General features: G+C 43.3%; 1 protein-coding gene across 1 annotated transcript in view; it reads right to left on the minus strand.

Moving 5' to 3' along the window:
- The window catches only part of LOC115369167 (zinc finger protein 569), a 64,975-nt gene that overhangs the window by 22,409 nt on the left and 14,946 nt on the right, over window positions 1-27,620 (minus strand). The window contains exons 3-7 of the mRNA XM_030065737.1: window positions 24,509-24,730; window positions 9,512-10,700; window positions 6,075-6,160; window positions 5,688-5,909; window positions 1,547-2,706 (exon numbers count right to left, since the gene is read on the minus strand). Coding sequence (XP_029921597.1) covers window positions 1,547-2,706; window positions 5,688-5,909; window positions 6,075-6,160; window positions 9,512-10,700; window positions 24,509-24,730 — 2,879 coding nt within the window. The remainder of the gene's footprint in view (window positions 1-1,546; window positions 2,707-5,687; window positions 5,910-6,074; window positions 6,161-9,511; window positions 10,701-24,508; window positions 24,731-27,620) is intronic.

A 27,620-nucleotide genomic window follows, 5' to 3' on the forward strand; every position in this document is an offset into this window, starting at 1 on the left:
TTATCATCTGTTTATTCTGTAAATTTGCACACTGCCCACATCTATGCACATTGTATACATCATGTATATATCTCTGCACATGGTTTTTTGCACATTGGGTACTTAGATCTCCGGTGTCATCTTTTATTCTTTATTTTTTATTTATTTAATCTTGTAATCTGTGGATACTGTTGAAAACTGTGAATTTCCTTCAGGATGAATAAAGTATCTATCTATCTATCTAGACATGGATGTGTATTTGAGTGGACCTCTACCAACGGTACGATAAGGGGATGAGAGATTCAGCAGGCTGATGATGTTCAGCAGATGGCTCAAAGCTACATGTGCTGCTTTACTTGTGAACTACATTGACAATTTCCATATTTTTTGGGAACGCAGGCACCTCTTTAAGCCGGATGGATTTTACCTGAATAAGTAAGGAGTGCGATTGTTGGGTTCCAACATTTTCTACTTTGTGCGTCAGATACCAGCAGCCCCTGCCAAGGACAAGACAACCCAAAACAACCGATCAGTTGGCGCTGTGGGGAGGAACTGCTTGTGCCTGATATAAGAACAGACCATGGAGGACAGCTGACCCAGAAAGAGATGTCAGCTCCAAACTCAGCTCCAAAATCAGTACCCTCACCCCAACTAGAGGAGACTGCCCCAGCCCCAACTGGAGACTCCCAGTCTTCACCCACCCAGTCTTGTCTCTGTCTCATCAAGACGATAACATTTTCATAAGTTGTAAAGTTTTTCATTGGTACCGTTGAAAATGTTATAGCCATTAACTTGCCTGTGATTGGCCCGACCACATGCCACTCAGAAAACAGTCAACCAATCAGTGGAGGGGTGCTGATTCTCTCTTCTGATTGGCTAAACAAAGTGTGCTGCCAGAGCTCCAGGAGAAAGGCAAGAAAGAGGAGCTGTGAAACTATATTTAGCAGACCACAGGTACACAAAGCCACAAATACATCTTGCAGGGAGATCAGCAGTTCAAATAAAACCCTGGAAAAGTGGACAGCATGGGGCCTTTAATATGGAGTTGGTCCCTTTGCAGCAGCACAGCTTCCACTCTCCTGGGAGGCTTTCTACCAGATGTTGGAGTGTGTCTGTGGGAGTTTGCATTTGTGAGGTCAGACACTGATGTTGGACCAGAGGGCCCGGCTCACAATCTGAGGGGCCAAGGCCAAGCCCAGGAGTCAACTTTGGTTGCTGCTGCATAGGAGACCACAGAAACACAGGAAAAGCAGCCACACACACACACTGTCTGCATTTGCACGTCAAACAGTTTATTTAGTAAACAGGCATTCATTACAGTATCCACTTTGCTGGAACTCTAATTCTCTCTGTATGAACACAACATATGTAACAAAATGTGTTGGGATGTGCTGCATCTCTAACATCAGCATTGACTCTGAAGCATCTCCTGCTGCTGCTCTCACTGACACACTCGTGTTTGCTTACAACTGTATGATGCTCGATGAAGCTTCTCCCACACACACACACACACACACACACACACAGGACTGCGTCTCTACAGGTTCGGTGCAGTGTGGGATCTCATGTGTCTGTTGAGGGTTCTTTTCTGTGCAAACGCTGTACCACAGAGTGAGCAGACGAATGGTTTCTCTCCAGTGTGGATTCTCATGTGTTTGTTGAAGTCTCCTTTCTGTTGAAACCCTTTACCACAGAATGAGCAGGAGAACGGTTTCTCTCCAGTGTGGGTTCTCATGTGTAACTTGAGGTTTCCTTTCTGTGCAAACCCTTTACCACAGTGGGAGCAGTTGAACGGTTTCTCTCCAGTGTGGATTCTCGTGTGTATCTTGAGGTCTCCTTTCTGTGTAAACCCTTTACCACAGAGTGAGCAGGGGAACGGTTTCTCTCCAGTGTGGATTCTCATGTGTAGCTTGAGGTGTCCTTTCTCGATAAACCCTTTACCACAGAGGGAGCAGACGAATGGTTTCTCTCCAGTATGGATTCTCATATGTTTGAGTTTTCCTTTCTCTGTAAACTGTTTATTACAGAGTGGGCAGACGAACGGTTTCTCTCCAGTGTGGATTCTCATGTGTGCGTTGAGGTTTCCTTTCTGTGCAAACGCTGTACCACAGAGTGAGCAGACAAACGGTTTCTCTCCAGTGTGGATTCTCATGTGTGTGTTGAGGTCTCTATTCCTGGAAAACCCTTTACCACAGAGTGAGCAGGGGAACGGTTTCTCTCCAGTGTGGTATCTCATGTGTCTGTTGAGTTTTCTTTTCTCGGTAAACTGTTTAGCACAGAGGGAGCAGGGGAATGTACTCTTTCCTCTGTTCTTGGTCTTGGAGCAGGAAGCTGGTTTCTCTCCCTCATCAGGACTGTCATGACTGAGAGGGATGTCACTCGGTGGGTTTGAATCTGACTGAGCTTCTGTGGTCTCATCCCAGTCATCACTGTCATCAGTCTCAGCCTCAGAGGAGGGTTCTGGGTTCCTGGCTCGTTCCTCTCCACCATCTTCTGTTTCCATCTGTCCAGTGGAGCGGCGGGCGTCTCTGTTCCACTCAGCTTCCTCTTCATCATCCTCACTCTTCACGGTGACAACAGTGAATGGCAGCTTGGTGATATCCTGAAGCTGCTCTCCCTGCTGATTGATCCAGAGTTCCTCCTGTTCCTCCTTAATGTGTGGGGGCTCAAAGTCCAGACTGGGGGTCCGCTGAAGCTGCTCAGAGGGAACCTCCTCTTTACACACTACTGGAAAAAAAAACACAGACACACACAATTATGCTTGGAAGCTGACCCGAGCCTGTCAGCATCACTTCATGTCAGCATAATCCCTACTAAAGCTTTTGTAAAAAAAAAAAAAAACAGATATGGTGACAATCAACACTTGATTTTTTGGTTTTTTGTTTGTGTTGTAATTAGGTGAGAAACAGGTTGTTTCTTATTCTTAGTTAATTCCAGTTCCCTCCATGATTGCTTGGTGACCAAAGATCAGATGTCCCTTAACTTTCTCCACCTGAGCCCCTATAAAAACTTTGTTTTACATGGTCCTGAAAACCTCACCACCTCAGTTGATGAGTTTATTGGCCGACTTCACTCTAACATCAAACCTGCCACTGAGAATCTCTGTGTCATCTTTGACCAGTTCATGTCTTCATGTCTCCAAGCTCGCCCAGTGTTTTCTTTAAATAAGAAACATCACAAAAATAGCTTGTCTTCTAGAGACCTCAAACTTCTGATTTACACTTTGATTTAGTCCTGTCGAGATTATTGTAATTCCCTCTACACACAAACCTCAGTCAAGCCGCCTTAAATATTTTACGGTTGGTTCAGATTATTAACTAGAACGAGCTGCAGGTCCCACATCACCTCGTTCTGGCTTCCTTCCATCACTTCCAAAATTTACAAAAACTAGCTGTTCTCCTGTGGGATTCAGTCAAAAGGAAATCCTGCTGGTTTGAGCCCAGAATCACAATCTTCTCCTCAGCATCTGGACTTTGAAGAGACATTGCCGTGACTTGGCTCCAGTGTTAATTTTGACAGCCATTTGAATTTTTAGTCTTAGTCACATGTTAGTCCTTGCTGTCCTTAATAGTTTTAGTGTAGTCTTAGTTGACGAAAATTCAAGAGTTTAGTCTCCTTTTAGTCATTAGTTTTAGTCATACATATATACATATATATACATATGTATATATATGGGTCATTCCATGTCATTTCAACAAATGGCCCACGCACTTTCATCTCAAAAAATTCTGAAAAATTCACCAGTTGTTCCTTATTTATTCAATAGGCACGCTGTAAAATTTTAGTTTGCTCAGATGGATACTTTTTGAGATATGGCCAATTTAGTGAGGGGGTTATGTTTGTCAGCTGTGTCCGCCGACACCGGTCGCAGTCGCTACTGCAGTGTGCGCTTGTAGCCTGTATCAGCTGTGTTCTCTGTGCGTCTCCGTACACCACAGTGTAAATGAGGCTGTAGGCGCAGTGGCTCAGCCACACCGTGGCTGCACCAGATGCACACATTCTCAACCAAACAAGCCACAGGATGCATTGCTCATATTCTGAGCTTTTGGCTGACAGATTGCACACACAATTGGAGAAAATAATGCATTTTGAAAGTCCACTACACCACCGACTAAAATTGTCGTCCTGTCTCGTCATGACAAAAATACACACACTTCTCGTTATGTTTCTGTCATCAAAGAGCTATTTTTAGCTCGTCATTGTCCTGTCTTCGTCATCAAATAAAGGGTCGCTGATGTAAAAATTCCGTCATCATAACCGTTGACGAAAGTAACACTGCTTGGGCCGATTCAGAAGAAAACAATCTGGTGATTCCGGGCTAAAATCAGCAGGATCTCCTTGTTCCTGAATCCCATGTCAGAGAAGAATCAGCTGAGGTGATCAGCTGCAGGCCTGAGACACGGCCAGTAGGGGGCAGCACATGAGTTTTTTCCCTCATAAAAGTGTGATTTAATAATCTCAGACTTTTTTTTGATAATCTCAGAACTTTGGACTTTTTTTTTTTTTTTTTAACCAAAGATTTGTGAGGTTTTTTTGGTAAGCAACCACTTTAATCTCAAAGTGTTTTCTTTTCTATGAAATTTCCAACTTTAATCAGAAAATTCTGTAGTACCACTACAATTAGTACCACTATTGCTACTACTATTAATACAACTACAACTACAATTATTAATATACTACCACTACTACTACTACTATTGCTACTACAAATATACTACTACTACTACGACTACTGAAACTACTACTACTACTACGATTACTGCTACTACTATTACCACTACTATTGCAACTATTACTACTACTACTACATCTACTAATATACTACTTTTAGCCTACTATTACTACTGTTAGTAGTACTACTAGTAGTTGTCTGTCTGTCAGTGAATATGATGATAAATCATTTGCATTCTGAATAAACGATTTGTTTTTAAAATGATCTGAAAGTTTTGGTTGAACAGACCCGCTAACATGATATTAGCCTGTGAGGTTGGTCATTTAGAGTTGTTATTATCATGCATTACTATTGATTCATTAGTTATTATCATGCATTGATTTTGACATCATTAGTTGTTATAATCATCCATTAATATTGATATCATTCGTTGTTATTATCATGCATTAATATTGATATCATTAGTTGTTATTATCATGCATTGATATTGATATCATTAGTTGTTATTATCATGCATTGAAAGTGATATCATTAATTGTTATTATCATGCATTAATATTGATATCATTAGTTGTTATTATCATGCATTGATATTGATATCACTAGTTGTTATTATCATGCATTGATTTTGACATCATTAGTTGTTATAATCATCCATTAATATTGATATCATTCGTTGTTATTATCATGCATTAATATTGATATCATTAGTTGTTATTATCATGCATTGATATTGATATCATTAGTTGTTATTATCATGCATTAATATTGATATCATTAGTTGTTATTATCATGCATTGATAGTGATATCATTAGTTGTTATTATCATGCATTAATATTGATATCATTAGCTGTTATTATCATGCATTGATATTGATATCATTAGTTGTTATTATCATGCATTGATATTGATATCATTATCTCACAGATGCTGCAGATTGTCTCAGTGTTTTCTTTTGAATCTTAACTGGCGGTTAGCCTCGCCGCAGGGTCCAGGTGAGTCGGTGATGTGAAAATGGCGTTTAAAAGTTACGAACCTCTGTGCAGTCGCACCTCCGGCAGCAAGACGGCGTCCAGGAGCCTCTGCTGCCTCTCCACCTTCAGTTTCAGGCGAGAGTTTTGCAGCTGGTACTCGGCCAGCGTCTCCTCCGGCAGAGCCTGCGTCTCCTCAGCGGCTGCAGTTTGTCGCCGCATCACCTGCGATCTCAGCTCGCAGAGTTCAGACATCTTCACAAACGTGGTCCTCGGCTTCCTGCCGTCTGCAAGAGATCAGAAGTTTCGCTGCTTTGACCCGAAGAAAAATAGACTCAGAAATGAGTTTTTGTTTATTTTCTTCCTCGGTTGATGATTCTGATTCTGAGAATGTTGTTCTTTAAAACCATTGTAGTCCAGTCTAGAAGTTTGCTGTAATGATGTGAGTTTACTGAAGTACACCGGCACACTGGTGAACTGACCGACGCAGAGAGTATCTGGGGCAGTGAGCTGACCAAGAGCAATGTCAGAGGAAGACCTTTACACAGTGACTACAGACGGTATGTAAATAGGCAGAGAACAAAAGGTGAAGGAAGCTATTGTAAGGCAGTGATCAGGTAGGGTGCGGTCCCGAATGGGAATAAAAGGCATGAAAAGTGTTTGTGTTCACGCCCACAGGATTAAAGGAAAGGGCCAGATGACAGGATGGGCCAGTCAATTAGCAAGTCCAGAGTTGCCAACTTTTCAAAAATCCTTGGAGTGAGATTTCATGGAGCTATGCCTGAATTAACAGCCTACACCTCTTATTTTTCCCGATTTCCCAAGCATTTATATGGGCTAGGCAAACTTCAATCCACATGATAAAAATGAATCTATGGACCACCAAAGTAACACTTGACTGTTTAAATACATCAACTTAACCACGGTTGGAGGGGGTGTGCTCCAGTACACTACGGCCGGCATGCACGAGCACATGCACAGTCATGCACGCAGCGTGCGAACGTGGATACAACGTAAATCATGCCGTCCTCCTGCTTCCGCAAAATAGTTTAATGCGCGCAGCGCGATTAACTGCGAGTCGCGGCATTGCACAATCAATAATCAACTAATAATAATAATCAACCAGATCCAGCACACCTGACCGGATGGAGTGGAAAAATTTACAATAGAAAACAAGTCAGATTTGGCGTGAGATTTCTCTCTCGAGCGCGAGATTGAGGCTGAATGCGTGACTGTCACGGCCAATGCGTGAGAGTTGGCAACCCTGCAAGTCTGAATCATTTTGTCCCACGTCCCGCAGGATTTTAGCCCAAATTTGCTCGTCTGTTCGGCTCATTTCAACGCTGACTGTCTTATCAACCTGACACAATACAGTGCCGGTTCCACAAAGAAATTTTGTAAAGGATGCTGCTGTCCCCACATTGTCTGGACCAACGTCTACTCTGCGACCAGTTAGTGATTTTTTTTGTCTCTGTCTCATCAAGATGGTAACATTTTCAGAAGTTGTGAAGGTTTTCATTGATACTCCTGATAATGTTACAGGTACCGGCTGGCACCACATTAACAGCTTATGCTCTCTCTGTAAACAGGAGAAATGAATGAGACACAGAAACTCCACGTCTGTTTGTCTTCTCGCTCAGCAGAAAGAGGGAGGAGGATTTAATAAAACGTGCACTTTAAACCCTCCATTGTTTTACTGCCAGTACACGTATATTCAGTGTTCTCCATATAAAAAAAAAAACTTCAAAATGAAATACAATTTCTCATCATTCAGCAAATACTGAGTTACAGGCTTTGTTTGATTAAATAAATCAAAATGACAATAACCACTGTTACACTGTAGGATATTTTCTTCCAACTGAAAATAACACATAGCTTATACTACAAATTACATATGGTTCCTAAGTGCATGTTTCCTCCTTCAACTTAAATCCTTTACTCTTCCAGAAATGCATGAGCTGACAGATTTTCACCTTGTTTTTAACCAGTTTTAGAATATATAAAATTATTATTTAACATTAGCTTTTAACCTTTTTTTTTTTTTACAGTAATGAAATCACAATTTGTAAACCTTTACATAATAATACACATTTGAAAAATATAAAGACTTCATAAAAACCTTCAAGGAGCTGAAAATAAAACTCTGACTGACGTGACTTGCGTAGCAACAGGTGACGTCATCAGGCGCGAAAATACGACTACTACTCTTAAAACAAGCTTAATACCGGACATCAAAACATTCAGCGACATGTTAACATACTGCACTTCAATTACTTTCCTTAATTTACTATTCCACCAACCTGGAAACAGGAGATATGAATGAGACAGAGAAACTCCACGTCTGTTCGTCTTCTCGCTCAGCACAAAGAGGAAAGCTGCAAAGCGGACCAAACTGATGTTAAGCCCCCTGGGGCCCAGTAGACGCCACACTGCCCCCTGCTGGTGATCACACGTTAATTACTCCTGATATGTACAGTGGTCCCTCATTTATCGCAGGGGTTACGTTCTAAAAATAACCCGCAATAGGCGAAATCCGTGAAGTAGTCAGCTTTATTTTTTACAATTATTATAGATGTTTTAAGGCTGTAAAACCCCTCACTAAACACTTTATACACTTTTCTCAGACAGGCATTAACATTTTCTCACTTTTCTAAAGTGAGAAAAACTCTCAAAGTTCAAACCTTCGTAGAAAAATAAGTCCAGTATTATAGAATGAATGCATTCTGTACGGTAAAGGAGGAGACATGGCACGGAGCAGATTGATTGACAATGGTCTACAGTCCCTTAACCAATCAGGACACAGAACACAATGCACGGGCTCCCCTTTAGCCAATCAGGACGCAGAACAAAATGCGCTGTTAAAAACAAACAAAAATAAAAACAAAAACAAAAAAAAAAACAAAAAACAAAAAAACAAACATGCAAAATTGCACTAAAAGGTTAACCGTGTTATAGCGAGGGACCACTGTACATGAAATATTTTAGTGCAATGTTGGTGGAAACAGGTTGAACACCTTTTAAAAAATACTTCAAAAAAAAAAAAAAAAAAAAAAAAGGATGAATTATGAAATTACAAAAACTACCACAAATGTGATAACACTTTAGTGGGCATCACAATAACGTTATAGCTGTTAACTTGCCTGTGATTGGCCTGACCATATGCCACTCAGAAAACAGTCAACCAATCAGTGGAGGGGTGCTGATTCTCTCTTCTGATTGGCTAAATGAACTGTGCTGCCAGAGCTCCGGGAGAAAGGCAAGAAAGAGGAGCTGTGAAACTATATTTAGCAGACCACAGGTACTCAAAACCAAAAATACATCTTGCAGGGAGATCAGCAGATCAAATAAAACCCTGGAAAAGTGGACAGCATGGGGCCTTTAATATGGAGTTGGTCCCTTTGCAGCAGCACAGCTTCCACTCTCCTCGGAGACTTTCTACCAGATGTTGGAGTTTGTCTGTGGGAGGTCAGACACTGATGTTGGACCAGAGGGCCCAGCTCACAATCTGAGGGGCCGAGGCCGAGCCCAGGAGTCAACTTTGGTTGCTGCTGCATAGGAGACCACAGAAACACAGGAAAAGCAGCCACACACACACACTGTCTGCATTTGCACATCAAACATTTTATTTAATAAACAGACATTCATTACAGTATCCACTTTACTGGAACTCTAATTCTCTCTGTATGAACACAACATATGTAACAAAATGTGTTGGGATGTGCTGCATCTCTAACATCAGCATTGACTCTGAAGCATCTCTTGCTGCTGCTCTCACTGACACACTCGTGTTTGCTTACATCTGTATGATGCTGGATGAAGCTTCTCCCACACACACACACACACACACACACACACACACACACACACACACACAGGACTGCGTCTCTACAGGTTCTCTGAAGCGTGGGTTCTCATGTGTCTGTTGAGTTTTCCTCTCTCGGTAAACCCTTTACCACAGAGGGAGCAGACAAATGGTTTCTCTGCAGCGTGGGTTCTCATGTGTTTGTTGAGGTTTCCTTTCTGTGTAAACCCTTTACCACAGAGTGAGCAGGGGAACGGTTTCTCTCCAGTGTGGGTTCTCATGTGTGTGTTGATGTCTCCTTTCTGTGCAAACCCTTTACCACAGAGTGAGCAGACAAATGGTTTCTCGCCAGTGTGGATTCTCATGTGTAGCTTGAGGTGTCCTTTCTCGGTAAACTGTTTACCACAGAGTGAGCAGACAAATGGTTTCTCTCCAGTATGGTTTCTCATGTGTAGCTCGAGGGTTCCTTTATGTGCAAACGCTGTACCACAGAGTGAGCAGGGGAACGGTTTCTCTCCAGTGTGGATTCTCATGTGTAGCTCGAGGGTTCCTTTCTGTGCAAACCCTTTACCACAGAGTGAGCAGGGGAACGGTTTCTCTCCAGTGTGGATCCTCATGTGTTTGTTGAGGTTTCCTTTCTGTGCAAACGCTGTACCACAGAGTGAGCAGACGAACGGTTTCTCTCCAGTGTGGATCCTCATGTGTGTGTTGAGGTCTCTTTTCCTGGCAAACACTTTACAACAGAGTGAGCAGGGGAACAGTTTCTCTCCAGTGTGGATTCTCATGTGTGTGTTGAGGTTTCCTTTCTCGGTAAACTGTTTACCACAGAGGGAGCAGGGGAATGTACTCTTTCCTCTGTTCTTGGTCTTGGAGCAGGAAGCTGGTTTCTCTCCCTCATCAGGACTGTCATGACTGAGAGGGATGTCACTCAGTGGGTTTGAACCTGACTGAGCTTCTCTGGTCTCATCCCAGTCATCACTGTCATCAGTCTCAGCCTCAGAGGAGGGTTCTGGGTTCCTGGCTCGTTCCTCTCCACCATCTTCTGTTTCCATCTGTCCAATGGAGCGGCAGGCGTCTCTGTTCCACTCAGCTTCCTCTTCATCATCCTCACTCTTCACAGCGACAGCAGTGAACGGCAGCTTGGTGATATCCTGAAGCTGCTCTCCCTGCTGATTGGTCCAGAGTTCCTCCTGTTCCTCCTTAATGTGTGGGGGCTCAAACTCCAGACTGGGGGTCCGCTGAAGCTGCTCAGGGGGAACCTCCTCTTTACACACTACTGGAAAAAAACACACAGACACACACAGGAAGCTGACCTGAGCCTGTCAGCATCACTTCATGTCAGCATAATCCCTACTAAAGCTTTTGTAAAAAAACAGATATGGTGACTATCAACACTTGCTTTTTTGGTTTTTTGTTTGTTTAGTAAATAGGTGAGAAATAGGTTGTTTCTTATTCTTAGCTAATTCCAGTTCCCTCCGTGATTGCTTGGCAACCAAAGATCAGATGTCCCTTAACTTTCTCCACCTGAGCCCCTATAAAAACTTTGTTTTACATGGTCCTGAAAAACTTAAATGAGAAACATCACAAAAATAGCTTGTCTTCTAGAGACCTTGAACTTCTGATTTACACTTTGATTTAGTCCTGTCTAGATTATTGTAATTCCCTCTACAAACAAGCCTCAGTCAAGCCGCCTTAAATATTTTACTATTGGTTCAGATTATTAACTAGAACGAGCTGCAGGTCCCACATCACCTCCAAAATTTACGAAAACTAGCTGTTCTCCTTCTGTGGGATTCAGTCAAAAGGAAATCGTGCTGGTTTGAGTTAAAGTTTAAACTAATTAATTCATGCCAATACAGGTAGACTCAATAAAGATGAAACACAGGCATGCAGTACTTAATGATATACTCAGGATTGTACATTACACACATTTACACAAATTACACACACAAAATTGGTAACTGTGGAATGAATTGTCTTTACACAAAGACAGTCAAGAAACATAACATTCTTCCTTTTCGATCGTGGCTTTATTTCTGAGAACCAGACCTTGAGTGTGTTAGCACCCGATTCTTTTGTTGAAAGCCCATGAACAAACAGGAGTCCATCTTCAGCTCTCAGATGTTCTTGGGCTGGGCCTGCCCCGTACAGAGGTTGGACCTAGACGCAACCGAGAATAATTAGCCCGTTACCTGGACATGGACAGGCCAACCACTGTCCACGCCTTGTTTCTAAAATGTGTTATGCTAGTGTGTGAATGTTGACTGGGCGTGTATCTAATGCAAAAGACCTTACTGTAGGAGCGTGGATGTGTTTTTCACTTTTCACCTTGGGTAATGTGTGTTAGAGGGTGTGTCTTGTGAAGGTGTGTCTTGTGAGTGTGTGGCTGGGTGTGTCACTGGAGCTGGTTGATTGCCTGAGTGATATCACCTGCACTTCTACCTGTCAGTGAATTAGTTTGGTACAGAGAGAGGGTGAGGCAGGGTGCTGATATTTTCTGTTGACTGCTGAAGTGTTAAAGTAAAATCTTTGTTACCATCCAGGTCTACAAGTCTATCTGCAATATGTATATTTCACTGAAAGGGTCAAAATAAACACCATCGAACTGCAGTCATGGCTTCATGCTTCCTCTTTCGGTGACCGTGAGTAAATATGAATGAAGTAATGGAGCACAGCACAAGCCATGGTATGCGAAACTCAGTTCATTCATGCTGTGAATTTTATACTTGCCTGGACACAGTTGATGCTGATTACTGCTGCATATTGGATGCAAATGGATGCTGTGGCTGTTGTTTGATGTCATTCTTGTCATATTGCTCAAAAATGAATAACTTGTGGACCAATGAGTGGATTGATTGCTTTGTACTGGCTGTGGAAAGTGGACTGTGGATGTGTTTGGTGCATTTACTGCTGATGCTTAAGCTTGAATCAAAGTGTGGTCTGTGGCAGTTTTGTGCCAAGATAAAGCAGTAATGTTGGATGTGGATGTGTGATTCAATTACTGCTGATACTCAAGCTTGGATTAAAGTGTGGAGTGTGGATGTTGGGACAACATTGGATTGTGCATATATGGAGCTAGATTTGTGCCAAAACTAACTGCAATGTTGGATGTGACATACACTACTCACAAAAAGTTAGGGATATTCGGCTTTTGGGTGAAATTTATGGAAAATATAAAAAGTTCACGCTACAGTGATATTATATCATGAAAGTAGGGCATTTAAGTAGAAGCATACACTGGTGATTTCCTCATCTCAAGCAATTTCTTGAAACAAAAGCTAACAACAGTGGTGGATATACCACAACAAAAAATGTCAGTGTCAATAACTTGTCATGTGCCCTTGAACATCAATTACAGCTTGACAACGACGTCTCATTCTGTTCACAAGTCGACTTATTGTCTGCTGAGGCATGGCATCCCACTCTTCTTGAAGGGCGGCCCTCAGGACATTGAGGTTTTGGGGTACAGAGCTCCGAGCCTCTACACGGCAACTCAGCTGATCCCATAGGTTTTCTATGGGATTCAGGTCTGAGAAAGTGCAAGCCATTCCATTTGAGGTACCCCAGTCTCCAGCAGCCGTTCCCTTATGATACGACCTCGATGAGCTGGAGCATCAAACACCTGATGTGAATTTTGCTGTTAAACTCCTTGTTAGAGAACAGCAACTTGTGCAAAAAGTACTGAAACATTGAACAGTTGGACATGTGCATTCAAAAGTTTACAGAAGGTCACATTAAGTTCACCTGTAAAGGTTATAATGCATTTTAGGTTCATCCTGAAATTTCACCCGAAAGCCGAATATCCCTAACTTTTTGTGAGTAGTGTATATTCTCTTAACTGTTTTGTGTGCACATTGTTGGATGTCAATATGAGTGGATCAAGGGCTGGTTCACATGTGAATGGATCAAAAACTGGCTCAAATGTGAATGAAACGGAACGCAATGAAATTGTCAAAAGAAAAATCACACTCACTGAAAAGGCCTTAGTGAGTAAAATGGAGAAACTTCAGAAGGAGCGGAAAGCAAGAGTGAATAAAATCAAAGGTGTCATCGTTGCTCTAAAGGAGCTCATGCAGAATGATGGTAATACTACAATGGTGCAAACTCAACTGGAAAATTTGATGCAATTGCACGTGGAGGCAACTTCCCTGCATGAATCAGTCATGTTAACTTTACCTGATGTGGAGAAGGATAAACAAAGCCTGTGGTTTGCAAGCATTAACAAATATAATAAAGGATTCATTGAGGATGTGAAGCAGTGGCTCTCTGATATAAAGAATATGGTCTTTCGACCTGCAAGAAATGATAAAGTGGAAGGACTGCCAGATCGCAAGGAAGGTGAAAATCCTCCAAGCTTGCTCCTGCATGAGCCACATCTTAATGGCAAAGTGCCTCAAGACATTGAACAGGAGGCTGACTTGCCTCAAATGCATTGACCAGGATGTCACAATGTTTCACGATGACATTCAGCCACATGAAAGTATCTCAAATGTTGGAAGCAGGAAAGATGGATCAAAATCTAGGACTTCTAGGACTTCACGCTAATCCACATCCTCCTCCCGTGTCAAAGCAGAGGCTGAAATGGCTGCTCTTCTCGCACGGCAAAGGCTACTTAAACAAAAACAAGAGCTGGACCAGCAGCAGGAGGAAATAAGAAAAAGGAAAGAGAGATTTGATCTTGAAGTGGAGATAGCTGCCACTCAGGCTAGAGTGGAGGTCTTAAGGGTCTCAGGAAGCAGCGTGAAAAGCAGCAACTGTAAAAGATCAAATAGTATGGAATTCTACATGTCTGGAGGGGCTCGTGCTGCTCTTAATGTTGAGGCTAAATCATTTGTGCCTGGTGGCCAAGGAGTGTATGAGGGTCAGATCACCTCTCAGTCTTGTTGGACAGCATCAAATGAAAGGAAAATTACTGCGGATGATGGATATCAAAGAGTCCAGCAGAGGCCGCCTGAACTCCTGATGGCTCCCACGGCGAATAATGTTGCTTCAACCTGTCAGTTTGCTGTTGATCCACATGCTCAGGAACCAGTCAATGATGACAGTAACAATTTGTTATCCATAATGGCAAGGCAAAATGAAATTTCTGCTCTGTTGGTGCAACAACATACTGTAGCTCTCATCTGCCAAGAAGAGAAATTCAGGTGTTTGATGGAGATCCTCTTCATTATCACACTTTTATGAGAGCATTTGAGCACAATGTAGAAGAAAGAACATCAGATCCAGGAGACTGTCTGTATTTCTTGGCACAGTACACAAAAGGGCAACCACAAGAGCTTGTTCAGAGCTGTCAACAAATGCCTGCAGAGAGAGGATATCAAAAGGCGAAGGCTTTGTTGACATTTTGGTAATGAACAAAGGATTGCTTCAGCTTATTTAGACAAGGCACTCTCATGGCCTGTGATTAAGGCTGAGGACGCCAAATCTCTCCAAGCTTATGGCCTCTTCTTGAGAGGATGTTGCAACACAATGGATGACATACAGTACATGTCGGAGCTTAACATGCCAGCAAACATGCAGACAGTGATCAAGAAGTTGCCTTATAGGTTGAGAGATAAATGGAGGACAGTAGCTTGTGATATTAAAGAGAAACATCATCGTAGAGCTACTTTCCCTGACATTGTGAGCTTCATTGAGTGTCAGGTGAAGATTGCAGCTGACCCTGTATTTGGCAATATACAGGATCCAAAAACAGTGCAAATCAAAGATGGCAGCAAAAAGAGCAATCACCGTCGCACTCGAACCCAAGGAAGTAGTTTTGCAACTACTGTAGCATCAGTTGATGGAAAGGCCCAAACAAAAAAGGAGGGAGTACCACTGGGTAAAAGGACATGTCTATGCTGCAAAGGTCAACATGCACTGGAGTCGTGCTCTCTATTGGGAAAGAGGGCACATAATGACAAGATTGCTTTCTTGAAAGAGCATGGAGTCTGCTTTGGCTGTCTGTGCACAGGGCACATAAGCAAGGATTGCAAGAAGCGACTGTCATGTAAAATATGTGGAGGCAAACACCCTAGCATGCTTCATATTCACTCAAAGAAAAAGGAGCAAGATCAAGAGCCAGCAGTTGCAGCAGATACAAACACAGCTGTGGAAAGCTCTCTAGTGGCAGTTCAAAGTAGTGGTCTCACTGGGGCCGGTGATCATGACTGCAAGCTCTCCATTGTGCCAGTCAAGATCAAGTCTAAAAGGGGTCATGAAGTTGTGGAAACATATGCCTTTTTGGACCAAGGGAGCTCCAGTTCTTTTTGTACAACAAGTCTGATGAATAGGCTGAATGTTACAGGAAGAGGAACTAAAATTCTCTTACGCACTATGGGCCAGGAAAAGCTTGTGGGAAGTTGTATTGTATCTGATTTGGAGGTAGCTGGCCTGGAAAGTGATATCTACTGTGACTTGCCACATATCTTTACACAGAAGAAAATGCCTGTGTCCAGGAGCAACATACCACGGGAGCAGGATCTTGTTAGATGGCCGTATCTGCGAGGGCTGCACCTACCTGAGATTGATGCAGATATTGAACTTCTAATTGGCTTGAATGCACCTAGAGCCCTTGAACCGATAAAGATGATTCCAAGTGAAGATGGAGGGCCATATGCTGTTCAGACTATGTTGGGATGGACTGTTAATGGGCCAATGTCTGGTGATGGAAGCTTGGAGCAACTAAACGTCACTGCTAACCATATTTCTGTGGTGAAATTGGATGAACAGTGGCAGCAGCAGTTTCAATTAGATTTCCTTGAAGGTAGCCATGAGGAGCAGTTGGCTCCATCAAGAGAAGATTGCCGGTTTATGGAACTGGTGAAAAGCACTGTTGAGCTCGTGGATGGTCACTATACCATTGGTTTACCTTTAAAGAAAAGGCCTGTGAGCATGCCTGATAACCGCAAGTTAGCAGATCAACGTGCCTTGAGTCTGAAAAGGAGGTTCCAGAAGGATTCTGTATTTCAGTCAGATTACACTGCTTTTGTGGAAAACATCATTTCCTGTGGTTATGCTGAGAAGGTGCCTGCTGAAGAACTGTGGCAACACATGGTATATACCACATCATGGTGTATACCATCCACAGAAGAAAAGGATTAGAGTGGTGTTTGATTGTGCTGCATCATTCCAAGGTACATCCCTGAATGCACAGTTGCTACAAGGACCTGATCTTACAAGCTCATTAATTGGTGTCATAACCAGATTCAGAAAAGAACCCATTGTCTTGATGGCAGACATTGAAGCTATGTATCACCAAGTACGTGGAGGAGTACAGGATGCATGTCCATCTGTTTGGGGCAACTTCATCACCGAGCTGTGCGAATTTTGCTTTGCAAAGGTGAGCAGAGGATAACAGTGACTCCTTTGGTCAGCATGTTGTGGACACCATCATGCACAGCTTCTGCGTGGATGACTGTCTTGTTTCAGTGCCCTCTGAGTCTGAGGCTGTTGCTCTCTATTACAACCTCCGAGCCATTTGTGCCAGAGGTGGCTTTCAGTTGAAAAAGTGGATAAGTAACAGTCGAAATGTGTTGGCTGCAATTCCTGAAGACGAGAGGGCAGTTGATGTAAAAGAGATGGATTTGGACCATGACACACTCCCAGTTGAGAGAGTATTGGGTGTGCAGTGGTGTGTGCAATCAGACGCATTCAAATTCAAGATTTCAATCCAAGATCGACCTCTCACCCGTAGAGGGATCTTGTCTGTGGTCAGTTCCATTTACGATCCACTTGAAGTGCTAGTGCCAGTGGTGCTAAAAGCCAGATTGATCTTGCAGGATCTGTGTAGGAGCGGTCTTGGGTGGGATGATATGATACCTCCACCCATTGCACTGGAATGGACCAAGTGGATACAGGAGCTCCATCTACTGGAGGATTTCAAGGTCAGCAGATGTTTCAAGCCTGTGGACTTTGGCACTGTAACTTCAGCCCAATTACTTAATTTTGCAGATGCGAGTGAGGTGGGTTATGGGACAGCTACATACCTGCTACTGTGCAGCACATACGCAAGGCCATGCAGTGTCTTTGTCATGGGAAAGGCAAGGGTGGCTCCCTTGAAACCAACAACCATCCCTAGACTGGAGCTAACTGCAGCAGTGGTAGCAGCACGCATGGACAGATTGTGGAGGAAGGAGTTACAGATGCCATTGCTTGACTGTGTTTTGTGTTTTGGACAGACAGCACATCAGTGCTTAAGTATGTGAAAAATGAGAAATCCAGGTTCAGAACTTTTGTGGCCAACAGGGTTTCAGAAATCCTCAAAGCATCCCACGTTGCTCAGTGGAGGTATGTGAGCACATCGTCCAATCCAGCAGATCTTGCCTCCAGGGGACTTGGAGTTAAGTCATTCCTGAAAGATGAGCGATGGATGTGCGGCCCACAGTTTCTACTGCAATCAGAGGAGCAGTGGCCGATAAGTCCAGATAGCCCAGAGCTATTAGAGCAGGGTGACCCTGAGGTAAAAATCAGCATCCTGGCTAATGTTGTTTCAGCCAAAGAACATGGTGACACTGTGTTTCCATTGATTGACCATTCCTCATCTTGGAACCATCTGAGGATAGTGATGGCATGGGTCTTAAGATTCAAGGCCAGGCTCTTAAGTCTCTGGAAAAGGAGGAAGGAGGTCATGTCTCACTCAGAAATGAATGAGAGAGAGCAGCAGGATGTCATGAAAAGGGAACTGCAGAGTGTGAAAGATACATTTCATATTTTTCTGAATGTGGAGGAGTTAATGGAGGCTGAGCTGGAAATAATCAGATTTTGCCAAAGGAAAAGATTCTCAGAGGAGTTTTCCAGCCTCTTGAGGGATCAAACCGTGAAACTGACGAGCCACATTTACAAACTGAATCCAATACTGGATAATGGCATCCTGAGAGTTGGCGGAAGGCTAAGTAAGGCAGCAATGCCTGAGGAGTACAAACACCCAATCATATTGGCCAAAGACCAACATATCTCTGACCTCATTCTGAGACAAACGCACACAGATGTCGGCCACAGTGGAAGAGCTCACATGTTGGCAAGGCTACGCCAGAAATACTGGATCACTGGGGCCAGTGTGGCTATAAGAATAATCCTGACTAAGTGTGTTGTGTGCCGCAGGGTTCTGGCAGTGCCAGATAGCCAACAGATGGCAGACTTGCCGCTGAAAAGGATTTCGCCGGATGATCCCCCATTCACCTCTGCAGGAGTAGACTGTTTCGGCCCATTTGAAGTGAAGCGTGGGAGATCTACGAAGGCGGACGCTTTTTCTCTAGCTCCCTCCTGCCCTTATCTGCCCTGCTCTGCCTTGTCTTGTGCTGTCTCTATCGAAGCCTCTCTCTGCATTTCTCTCCGAAAATCTACAACAATGGATCTGATCAGCTGGTCTCTCAATGCAATTAATCAAATTTTCTCTACAAGAAAACTGGGCAAAGGAGAGCCCGCATGCCCTGATGGAACGTTTGCCGCCGGGTACACCATGGACTCCTGGGAGAAGTGGAGGGTGATGTGCCTGTCGATTCTTTCCATCGAGGATGTTGAAGACGTCTACACGATTGGATTTATGATAACAGGATTTCTGCTGTTTGGTGCTGGTGGATTCCTGATTTATCGCAAAGTTCAGAGGGTGTTGGCAGCGCTTTTGGCTCTGAAGAAGCTGCCAGCCATAGAAGGTTTGGGCCAAGCTAACAACACTCAGACTCATGCGTTATGCGAATTGATTCGCGAATCAATTCGCAAGCAGGAAGAAATTCCTGGACTTTTACGCCAGATGGGTAACAACTTGGAGAAGTTGAAGCTCGACTCTCAGGAAATGTGCCATAATTCGAAATTATTCGGAATCACCGAGAGAACCACAGAGACTGAAGGCTGATGGAAACTGCAGAGTCAGCCTGACCATAACAATCACCTTATCCACAATTTGGCGCCCCAGCGACCTTGGAAGGCCGCTATCTTCAATTTCTCCTGGATGTTTATGCAGAGAGCCGCTCTCTCCCACTACCTCCCCATCACCCTCCACCCGGGAACTTCAACTCTGTTCAGGACTCACAAGGCCGTCTCCCGGGCAACGGCCGGGGTTGTCATCTTATCAAACGGCAGAGACAATGTGTAGACTGTGTGGGGAAGATGGTCCTGGACTTACGCATACACACACACAAGGACACACATACATGCATCCCTTGAAATTCAACGCCTCGTTGGCCCCCCACCCCCTCTCCCTCCTGTTTTCAGTGCAGTTCGTGGGTGCGGAGCGCCGTAGTGGCTGCATACGGCCCTTGTCTGTGCTAGGACATCTCCCCTTTCCCTAATCCCTTCCCCCTTCCACATGTGCAATGTCTTGAGTCATGTTGTTTATTATGTGCTTATTGCGCTGGGTTTTTTTTTTTTCCCAATGCCATGTTGTGCTCCCCTAGGAGCCCAGTTTGAGATTTGACCTCCCTCAGTGGAATCAGTCTCAGATACACAAGGAACTCCTACAAAGGGGTATAAAGTGGACGTTTAATCCTCCAAGTGGGTTCCATCATTGGGGAGCCTGGGAGAGATTAATTCGTTCAGTCAGGAAAGTCCTCAACTCTACTCGAAGAGTACAGACTCTGGACACCGTGCTGTGTGAAGTGGAAGCTATTCTCAATAGCAGACCAATAACAAAGGCATCGTCAGACCCCAATGACCTTGAGGCTCTGACTCCCAATCATCTTCTTATCCTAAAGGGTCAGCCATCTCTTCCGCCTGGTGTTTTTCAAAAGGATGATTTGTTTGCACGCCGTAGATGGAAACAAGTGCAGTACATGTCCAACTTGTTTTGGAAGAGATGGACAAAGGAATATCTACCACAGCTACAGGAGCGCCAAAAATGGAACAAAATCAAGCGGAACTTCATGCCTGGAGATATTATACTCATAGTTGATGACTCTGCACCCCGTAACTCTTGGATTATGGGGAGAGTGGTCAAGGCTGTTCAAGATAAAGGAGGACTTGTTCGACAAGTGAGGATTAAAACCAGGACAAGTCTTATGGACAAGCCTGTTAAGGTTTGTCTGATCCTGGAAGCCGAGGACACCTGATGAACTACTTTTTGACATGACTTGTTTTGACATGACCTGAACAAGACTGAGACTTGTGACATGACCACACTTGAGCTAGGCTCCGTAAGTTCTGGAACCTCTGGCCTAGAGACACTTAAGACACTTGAAGAACGTGCTCATTCAAGGACATTGGAAATGAACTATTCTCATGTTTGTAAAAAAAAGGAAAATATTCATTTTGTTTGCATGAATCATTCTGTGCTGTTGTTGTTGATGTGTAATTATTACTTATTATCTTGTAATAATTAGGGGTCGGAATGGAGGAGCATGGATGTGTTTTTCACTTTTCACCTTAGGTAATGTGTGTTAGAGGGTGTGTCTTGTGAAGGTGTGTCTTATGAGTGTGTGGCTGGGTGTGTCACTGGAGCTGATTGATTGCCTGAGTGATATCACCTGCACTTCAACCTGTCTGTGAATTAGTTTGGTACAGAGAGAGGGTGAGGCAGGGTGCCGATATTTTCTGTTGACAATGTGGTGACTAATTTAAGTTTTGATAGTCAAAACACTTATTAACAAGATAGAGAAAGTACATCTGGCTCCTGCTTGATCTGTCCTCTGCTTAGCGGTCAAGCTGTCCGGAACTATATAATACATTGGATAATACAAGAGACATTGAACTATAAGGCCAATTGTAACAAGTGTCCTGTGCCACTGTTATTTAGAAAATGCATTTGACTATTATGATGTAAAACTTAACAGAGATCAAAATATACAACCCCAGTCTATATTTACCTGTTTGTTTGAGGTTTGGTACATTTGCTGACTTGTAAGTGCATATCCATCACCCGTGTGTTACCGTATGTGTGTGTGCGCAGGCTGCCTGTGTCGTAGGACAGATACGTGTGGTGAACACGACCGCAATTGCTGTGGGCTTGTATATCAGCTGTGTCCGCTGACACCGGTCGCAGTCGCTACCGCAGTGTGCACTTGTAGCCTGTATCAGCTGTGTTCTCTGTGCGTCTCTGGTCACCACAGTGTAAATGAGGCTGTAGACACGGTGGCTCAGCTGCACCAGATGCACACATTCTCAACCAAACAAGCCACAGGATGCATTGCTCATATTCTGAGCTTTTGGCTGACAGAGTGCACGCACAATTGGAGAAAATAATGCATTTTGAAAGTCCACTACACCACCGACTAACATTGTCGTCCTGTCTCGTCATGACAAAAATACACACAAGTCTCGTTATGTTCTGTCATCAAAGAGCTATTTTTAGCTAGTCATCATCCCATCTTCATCATGGAATAAAGGGTCGCTGACGTAAAAATTTCGTCATCATAACCGTTGACGAGAGTAACACTGCTTAGGCCGATTCAGAAGAAAACAATCTGGCGATTCCGGGCTAAAATCAGCAGGATCTCCCTGTTCCTGAATCCCATGTCAGAGTAGAATCTGCTGAGGTGATCAGCTGCAGGCATGAGACACGGCCAGTAGGGGGCAGCACATGAGTTTTTTCCCTCATAAATATGTGACTTTTTAATCTCAGAACTTTGGACTTTTTTTTTTTTTTTTTTTAATCATAGATTTGTGAGGTTTTTTGTAAGTAACCACTTTAATCTCAAAGAGTTTTTTTTTCTATGAAATTTTCAACTTTAATCAGAAAATTCTGTAGTACTACTACAATTATTACCACTATTGCTACTACAGCTATTGCTACTACTACTACAACAGCTACAACTGCAATTACTAATATACTACCACGACCACTACTATTGCTACTACTAATATACTATTATTACTATTACTACTGTTAGAAGTACTAGTAGTAGTTGTGTAGAACATTCAGAGTTTTTTGTTTCAGAACGTGGCCCCGCTCCCCCTGCAGTGACCCTGGTACTCCGTCGTACAGAGGCCTGTGTGATTCACAGCAGCCACTGTGGAGGCAACATCACCGATAAATGGGTGACGACACAGACAGACGAGGCGCCGGGTCGTGTGGTAAAATACGGAAATTGCTCTATTAACGGCTGTCTGTCAGTGAATATGATGATAAATCATTTGCATTCAGAATAAATGATTTGTTTTTAAAATGATCTGAAAGTTGTGGCTGAACAGAACCACTAATATGATATTAGTATGAGAGGTTGGTCATTTAGAGTTGTTATTATCATGCATTAATAATGATATCATTAGTTGTTATTATCATACATTAATATTGATATCTTGATATCATTAGCTGTTATTATCCAAGCCGTCCACTTGCCAACTGGACCCCCTCCTCACACAACTTGTTAAAGCCTGCTCCCCCTCCCTGGTCCCCCTCATGTCTGCCATCATCCACTCCTCTCTCACCACTGGAACTGTCCCTACATCCTTCAAAACTGCTGCCATTACTCCAATTCTGAAAAAACCCGGTGCCGACCCCTCCAACCTCAACAACTTCCGTCCTATATCTAATCTACCTTTCATCTCCAAAATCCTTGAAAAAACAGTTGCCTCCCAACTCCATTCTCATCTATCCCACAACAACCTGTATGAACAGTTCCAGTCCGGTTTCCGTCCACTCCATAGCACTGAAACAGCACTTATCAAAATCACCAATGACCTCCTCATGGCAGCTGATTCTGGACTCCTCACCATCCTCATCCTCCTCGACCTGAGTGCAGCCTTCGATACCATCTGTCACACCACCCTCCTCAACAGGCTATCTTCCATCGGCATCACCCACACTCCATTGGACTGGTTCACATCTTACCTCTCTGGCCGCACTCAGTTCATTCAGCTCAAGTCCCTTAAATCCATCCCCTCCTCCGTTACTTCTGGCGTGCCCCAGGGCTCTGTCCTGGGGCCCCTACTCTTCATCATCTACCTCCTTCCCCTCGGCAATATCTTCCGTAAATTCAACATTCATTTCCACTGCTATGCTGACGACACCCAGCTCTACCTTACCACCAAACCCTCGTCCTCTCTCCCGCCCACCTCCCTTACCGACTGCATCTCTGAAATAAAAACCTGGTTCACCCAAAACTTCCTCAAACTAAACAGCAATAAAACCGAGGTTCTCCTCATTGGCACCAAATCCACTTTATCCAAAACCGACAGCCTTTCTCTCACAATTGACAACTCACTGTTTCACCCTCCCCCCAAGTCAAGAGCCTCGGTGTCATCCTGGACAGCACACTATCCTTTCAATCCCACATCAACAACATTACCCGGTCTGCCTACTTTCATCTATGGAACATCAATCGCCTCCGCCCCTCCCTTACCCCCCGCACTGCCGCCATACTTGTTCACAGCCTCATCACTTCCCGCCTGGACTACTGCAACTCTCTCCTCTTCGGCCTCCCTCACAAATCCCTCCATAAACTTCAACTGGTCCAGAATTCAGCTGCCCGCATCATAACCAGAACCCCCTCCATCCACCACGTCATTCCTGTCCTTCAACAACTCCACTGGCTCCCGGTTCAGTTCCGCATTCAATTCAAAGTCCTCCTGTTTACATTCAAGGCCATCCACAACCTCGCCCCCCCATATCTGTCTGATCTCCTCCACGTTCCCACTCCCTCCCGTGCCCTAAGATCCTCTTCCTCCATACACCTGTCTGTCCCCTCCGCCCGTCTCACCACCATGGGGAGCAGAGCATTCAGCCGCTCTGCTCCCCGTCTCTGGAATTCATTACCACCCCAACTCAGAAACATTGACTCATTCACCCATTTCAAGTCACAACTCAAAACACATCTGTTCAAAACTGCTTACCTCACCTGATGTCAATTTCTCTGCCTCTTTCTGGTGTTTTATTCTTTATTCTTATTGCTGCTGTTTTTTTAAATATGTCCTGTTGTTTTAAACATGTTCTGATGTTTTTTAAATGTGTCCTGTACGGCGACCTTGAGTGCCAAGAAAGGCGCCTTTAAATAAAATGTATTATTATTATTATTATTATTATTATTATTATCATGCATTGATATTGATATCATTATCTCACAGATGCTGCAGATTGTCTCAGTGTTTTCTTTTTAATCTTAACTGGCGGTTAGCCTCGCCTGTCAGGGTCCAGGTGAGTCGGTGATGTGAGAATGGCGTTTAAAAGTTACAAACCTCTGTGCAGTCGCACCTCCGGCAACAAGACGGCGTCCAGGAGCCTCTGCTGCCTCTCCACCTTCAGTTTCAGGCGAGAGTTTTGCAGCTCGTACTCGGCCTGCGTCTCCTCCGGCAGAGCCTGCGTCTCCTCGGCAGCTGCAGGTTGTCGCTGCATCACCTGCGATCTCAGCTCGCAGAGTTCAGACATCTTCACAAACGTGGTCCTCGGCTTCCTGCCGTCTGCAAGAGATCAGAAGTTTCGCTGCTTTGAACCGAAGAAAAATAGACTCAGAAATGAGTTTTTGTTTATTTTCTTCCTCAGATGATGATTCTGATTCTGAGAATGTTGTTCTTTAAAACCACTGTAGTCCAGTCTAGAAGTTTGCTGTAATGATGTGAGTTTACTGAAGTACACCGGCACACTGGTGAACTGACCGACGCAGAGAGTATCTGGGGCAGTGAGCTGACCAAGAGCAATGTCAGAGACCTTTACACAGTGACTACAGACAGTATGTAAATAGGCAGAGAACAAAAGGTGAGGGAAGCTATTTAAGGCAGTGATCAGGTAGGGTGCGGTCCCGAATGGGAATAAAAGGCATGAAAAGTGTTTGTGTTCACAACAGGATGGTCCAGTCAGTTAGCAAGTCTGAATCATTTTGTCCCACGTCCCGCAGGATTTTAGCCCAAATTTGCTCGTCTGTTCGGCTCATGTCAACGCCGACTGTTTTATCAACCTGACACAATACAGTGCCGGTTCCACAAAGAAATTTTGTAAAGGATGCTGCTGTCCCCACATTGTCTGGACTAATGTCTACTCAGCGACCAGTTAGTGATTTTTTGTCTCAGTCTCATCAAGATGATAACATTTTCAGAAGTTGTAAAGGTTTTCATTGATACTGCTGATAATGTTACAGGTACCGGCTGGCACCACATTAACAGCTTATGCTCTCTCTGTAAACAGGAGAAATGAATGAGACAGAGAAACTCCACGTCTGTTTCTCTTCTCGCTCAGCAGAAAGAGGAAAGCCGCAAAGCGGACCAAACTGACGTAAAGCCCCTGGGGCCCAGTAGACGCCACACTGCCCCTGCTGGTGATCACACGTTAATTACTCCTGATATGTACATGAAATATTTTAGTGCAACGTTGGTGGAAACAGGTTGAATACCCCTTAACAAATACCCCCCCCCAAAAAAAAGAAAAGAAAAAAAAGAAAAAGAAAAAAGAAAAGAAAAAGGATGAATTATGAAATTACAAAAACTACCACAAATGTGATAACACTTTAGTGAGCATCACAATAACGTTATAGCTGTTAACTTGCCTGTGATTGGCCTGACCATATGCCACTCAGAAAACAGTCAACCAATCAGTGGAGGGGTGCTGATTCTCTCTTCTGATTGGCTAAACGAACTGTGCTGCCAGAGCTCCGGGAAAAAGGCAAGAAAGAGGAGCTGTGAAACTATATTTAGCAGACCACAGGTACTCAAAACCAAAAATACATCTTGCAGGGATATCAGCAGATCAAATAAAACCCTGGAAAAGTGGACAGCATGGGGCCTTTAATATGGAGTTGGTCCCTTTGCAGCAGCACAGCTTTCACTCTTCTGGGAGGCTTTCTACCAGATGTTGGAGTTTGTCTGTGGGAGTTTGCATTTGTGAGGTCAGACACTGATGTTGGACCAGAGGGCCCGGCTCACAATCTGAGGGGCCGAGGCCGAGCCCAGGAGTCAACTTTGGTTGCTGCTACACAAGAGACCACAGAAACACAGGAAAAGCAGCCACACACACACTGTCTGTATTTGCACGTCAAACAGTTTATTTAGTAAACAGGCATTCATTAAACACTTTGCTGGAACTCTAATATGAAGGATGAAAAATGACAAAACAATAAATATATAAATAAATAAATAAATACACATAAATATATAAATGCATAAATAAATTAATAAATATTTCTACATATATCTATTCAATTATTTTAATTTTTATTCATGCATTTATTTATTTGTGAATTCATACATTTATTTATGTATTTATTTAGTTCTACATTTATTTATTTAAATATTTATTTCTACATTTATTTATTCATTTGTGAATTTATATATTTATTTTTACATTTATTTATTTCTACATTTATTCATTTATTTATTCCTTCATTTATTTCTACATTTATTTATTTATTCCTACATTTATTTCTGTATTTCTAAATTTCCACATTTTTTTATTTCTGTATTTCTGTGTCGTATGTTAATGAGGTGGGCAGTTCTTACATTAGTCTTAAGCACGATTGGTCAACTGGGTGAATCAGAACACAGAAATACAGAAATAAATAAATGTGGAAATGTAGAAATACAGAAACAAATGTCGGAATAAATAAATAAATATAAAAATAAATAAATGTAGAAATAAATAAATAAATACATAAATAAATGTATAAATACACAAAAAATAAAAGCATGAAAAAAACAAAAATAATTCAGTAAATACATGTAGAAATATTTATTAATATAATTATTTATGCATATATATATATATATATATATAAATATATATATAGATTTATATGCATATTCATTTATTTATTAATTGTTTTGTCTTTTTGTCCTTCATACTCTAATTCTCTCTGTATGAACACAACATCCATCCATCCATCTTCTGCCGCTTATCCGGGACCGGGTTGCGGGGGCAGCAGTCTATGCAGGGATGCCCAGACTTCCCTCTCCCCAGACACTTCCGCCAGCCGAGAGACATAGTCCCTCCACCGTGTCCTGGGTCTTCCCCGGGGCCTCCTCCCGGTGGGGCATGCCCGGAACACCTCCCCAGGGAGGCGTCCAGGGGGCATCCGAAACAGATGTCCGAGCCACCTCAACTGGTTCCTCTCGATGCGGAGGAGCAGCGGCTCTACTCCGAGCTCCTCCCGAGTGACCGAGCTCCTCACCCTATCTCTAAGGGAGCGCCAGGCCACCCTGCGAAGGAAACTCATTTCGGCCGCTTGTATCTGCGATCTTGTCCTTTCGGTCATTACCCAAAGCTCATGACCATAGGTGAGGGTAGGTACGTAGATTGACTGGTAAATCGAGAGCTTCGCCTTTCAGCTCAGCTCCTTCTTCACCACGACGGACCGGTACACCG

Source organism: Myripristis murdjan, chromosome 12 (assembly GCF_902150065.1).
Source record: "Myripristis murdjan chromosome 12, fMyrMur1.1, whole genome shotgun sequence".
Lineage (NCBI taxonomy): Eukaryota > Metazoa > Chordata > Actinopteri > Holocentriformes > Holocentridae > Myripristis > Myripristis murdjan.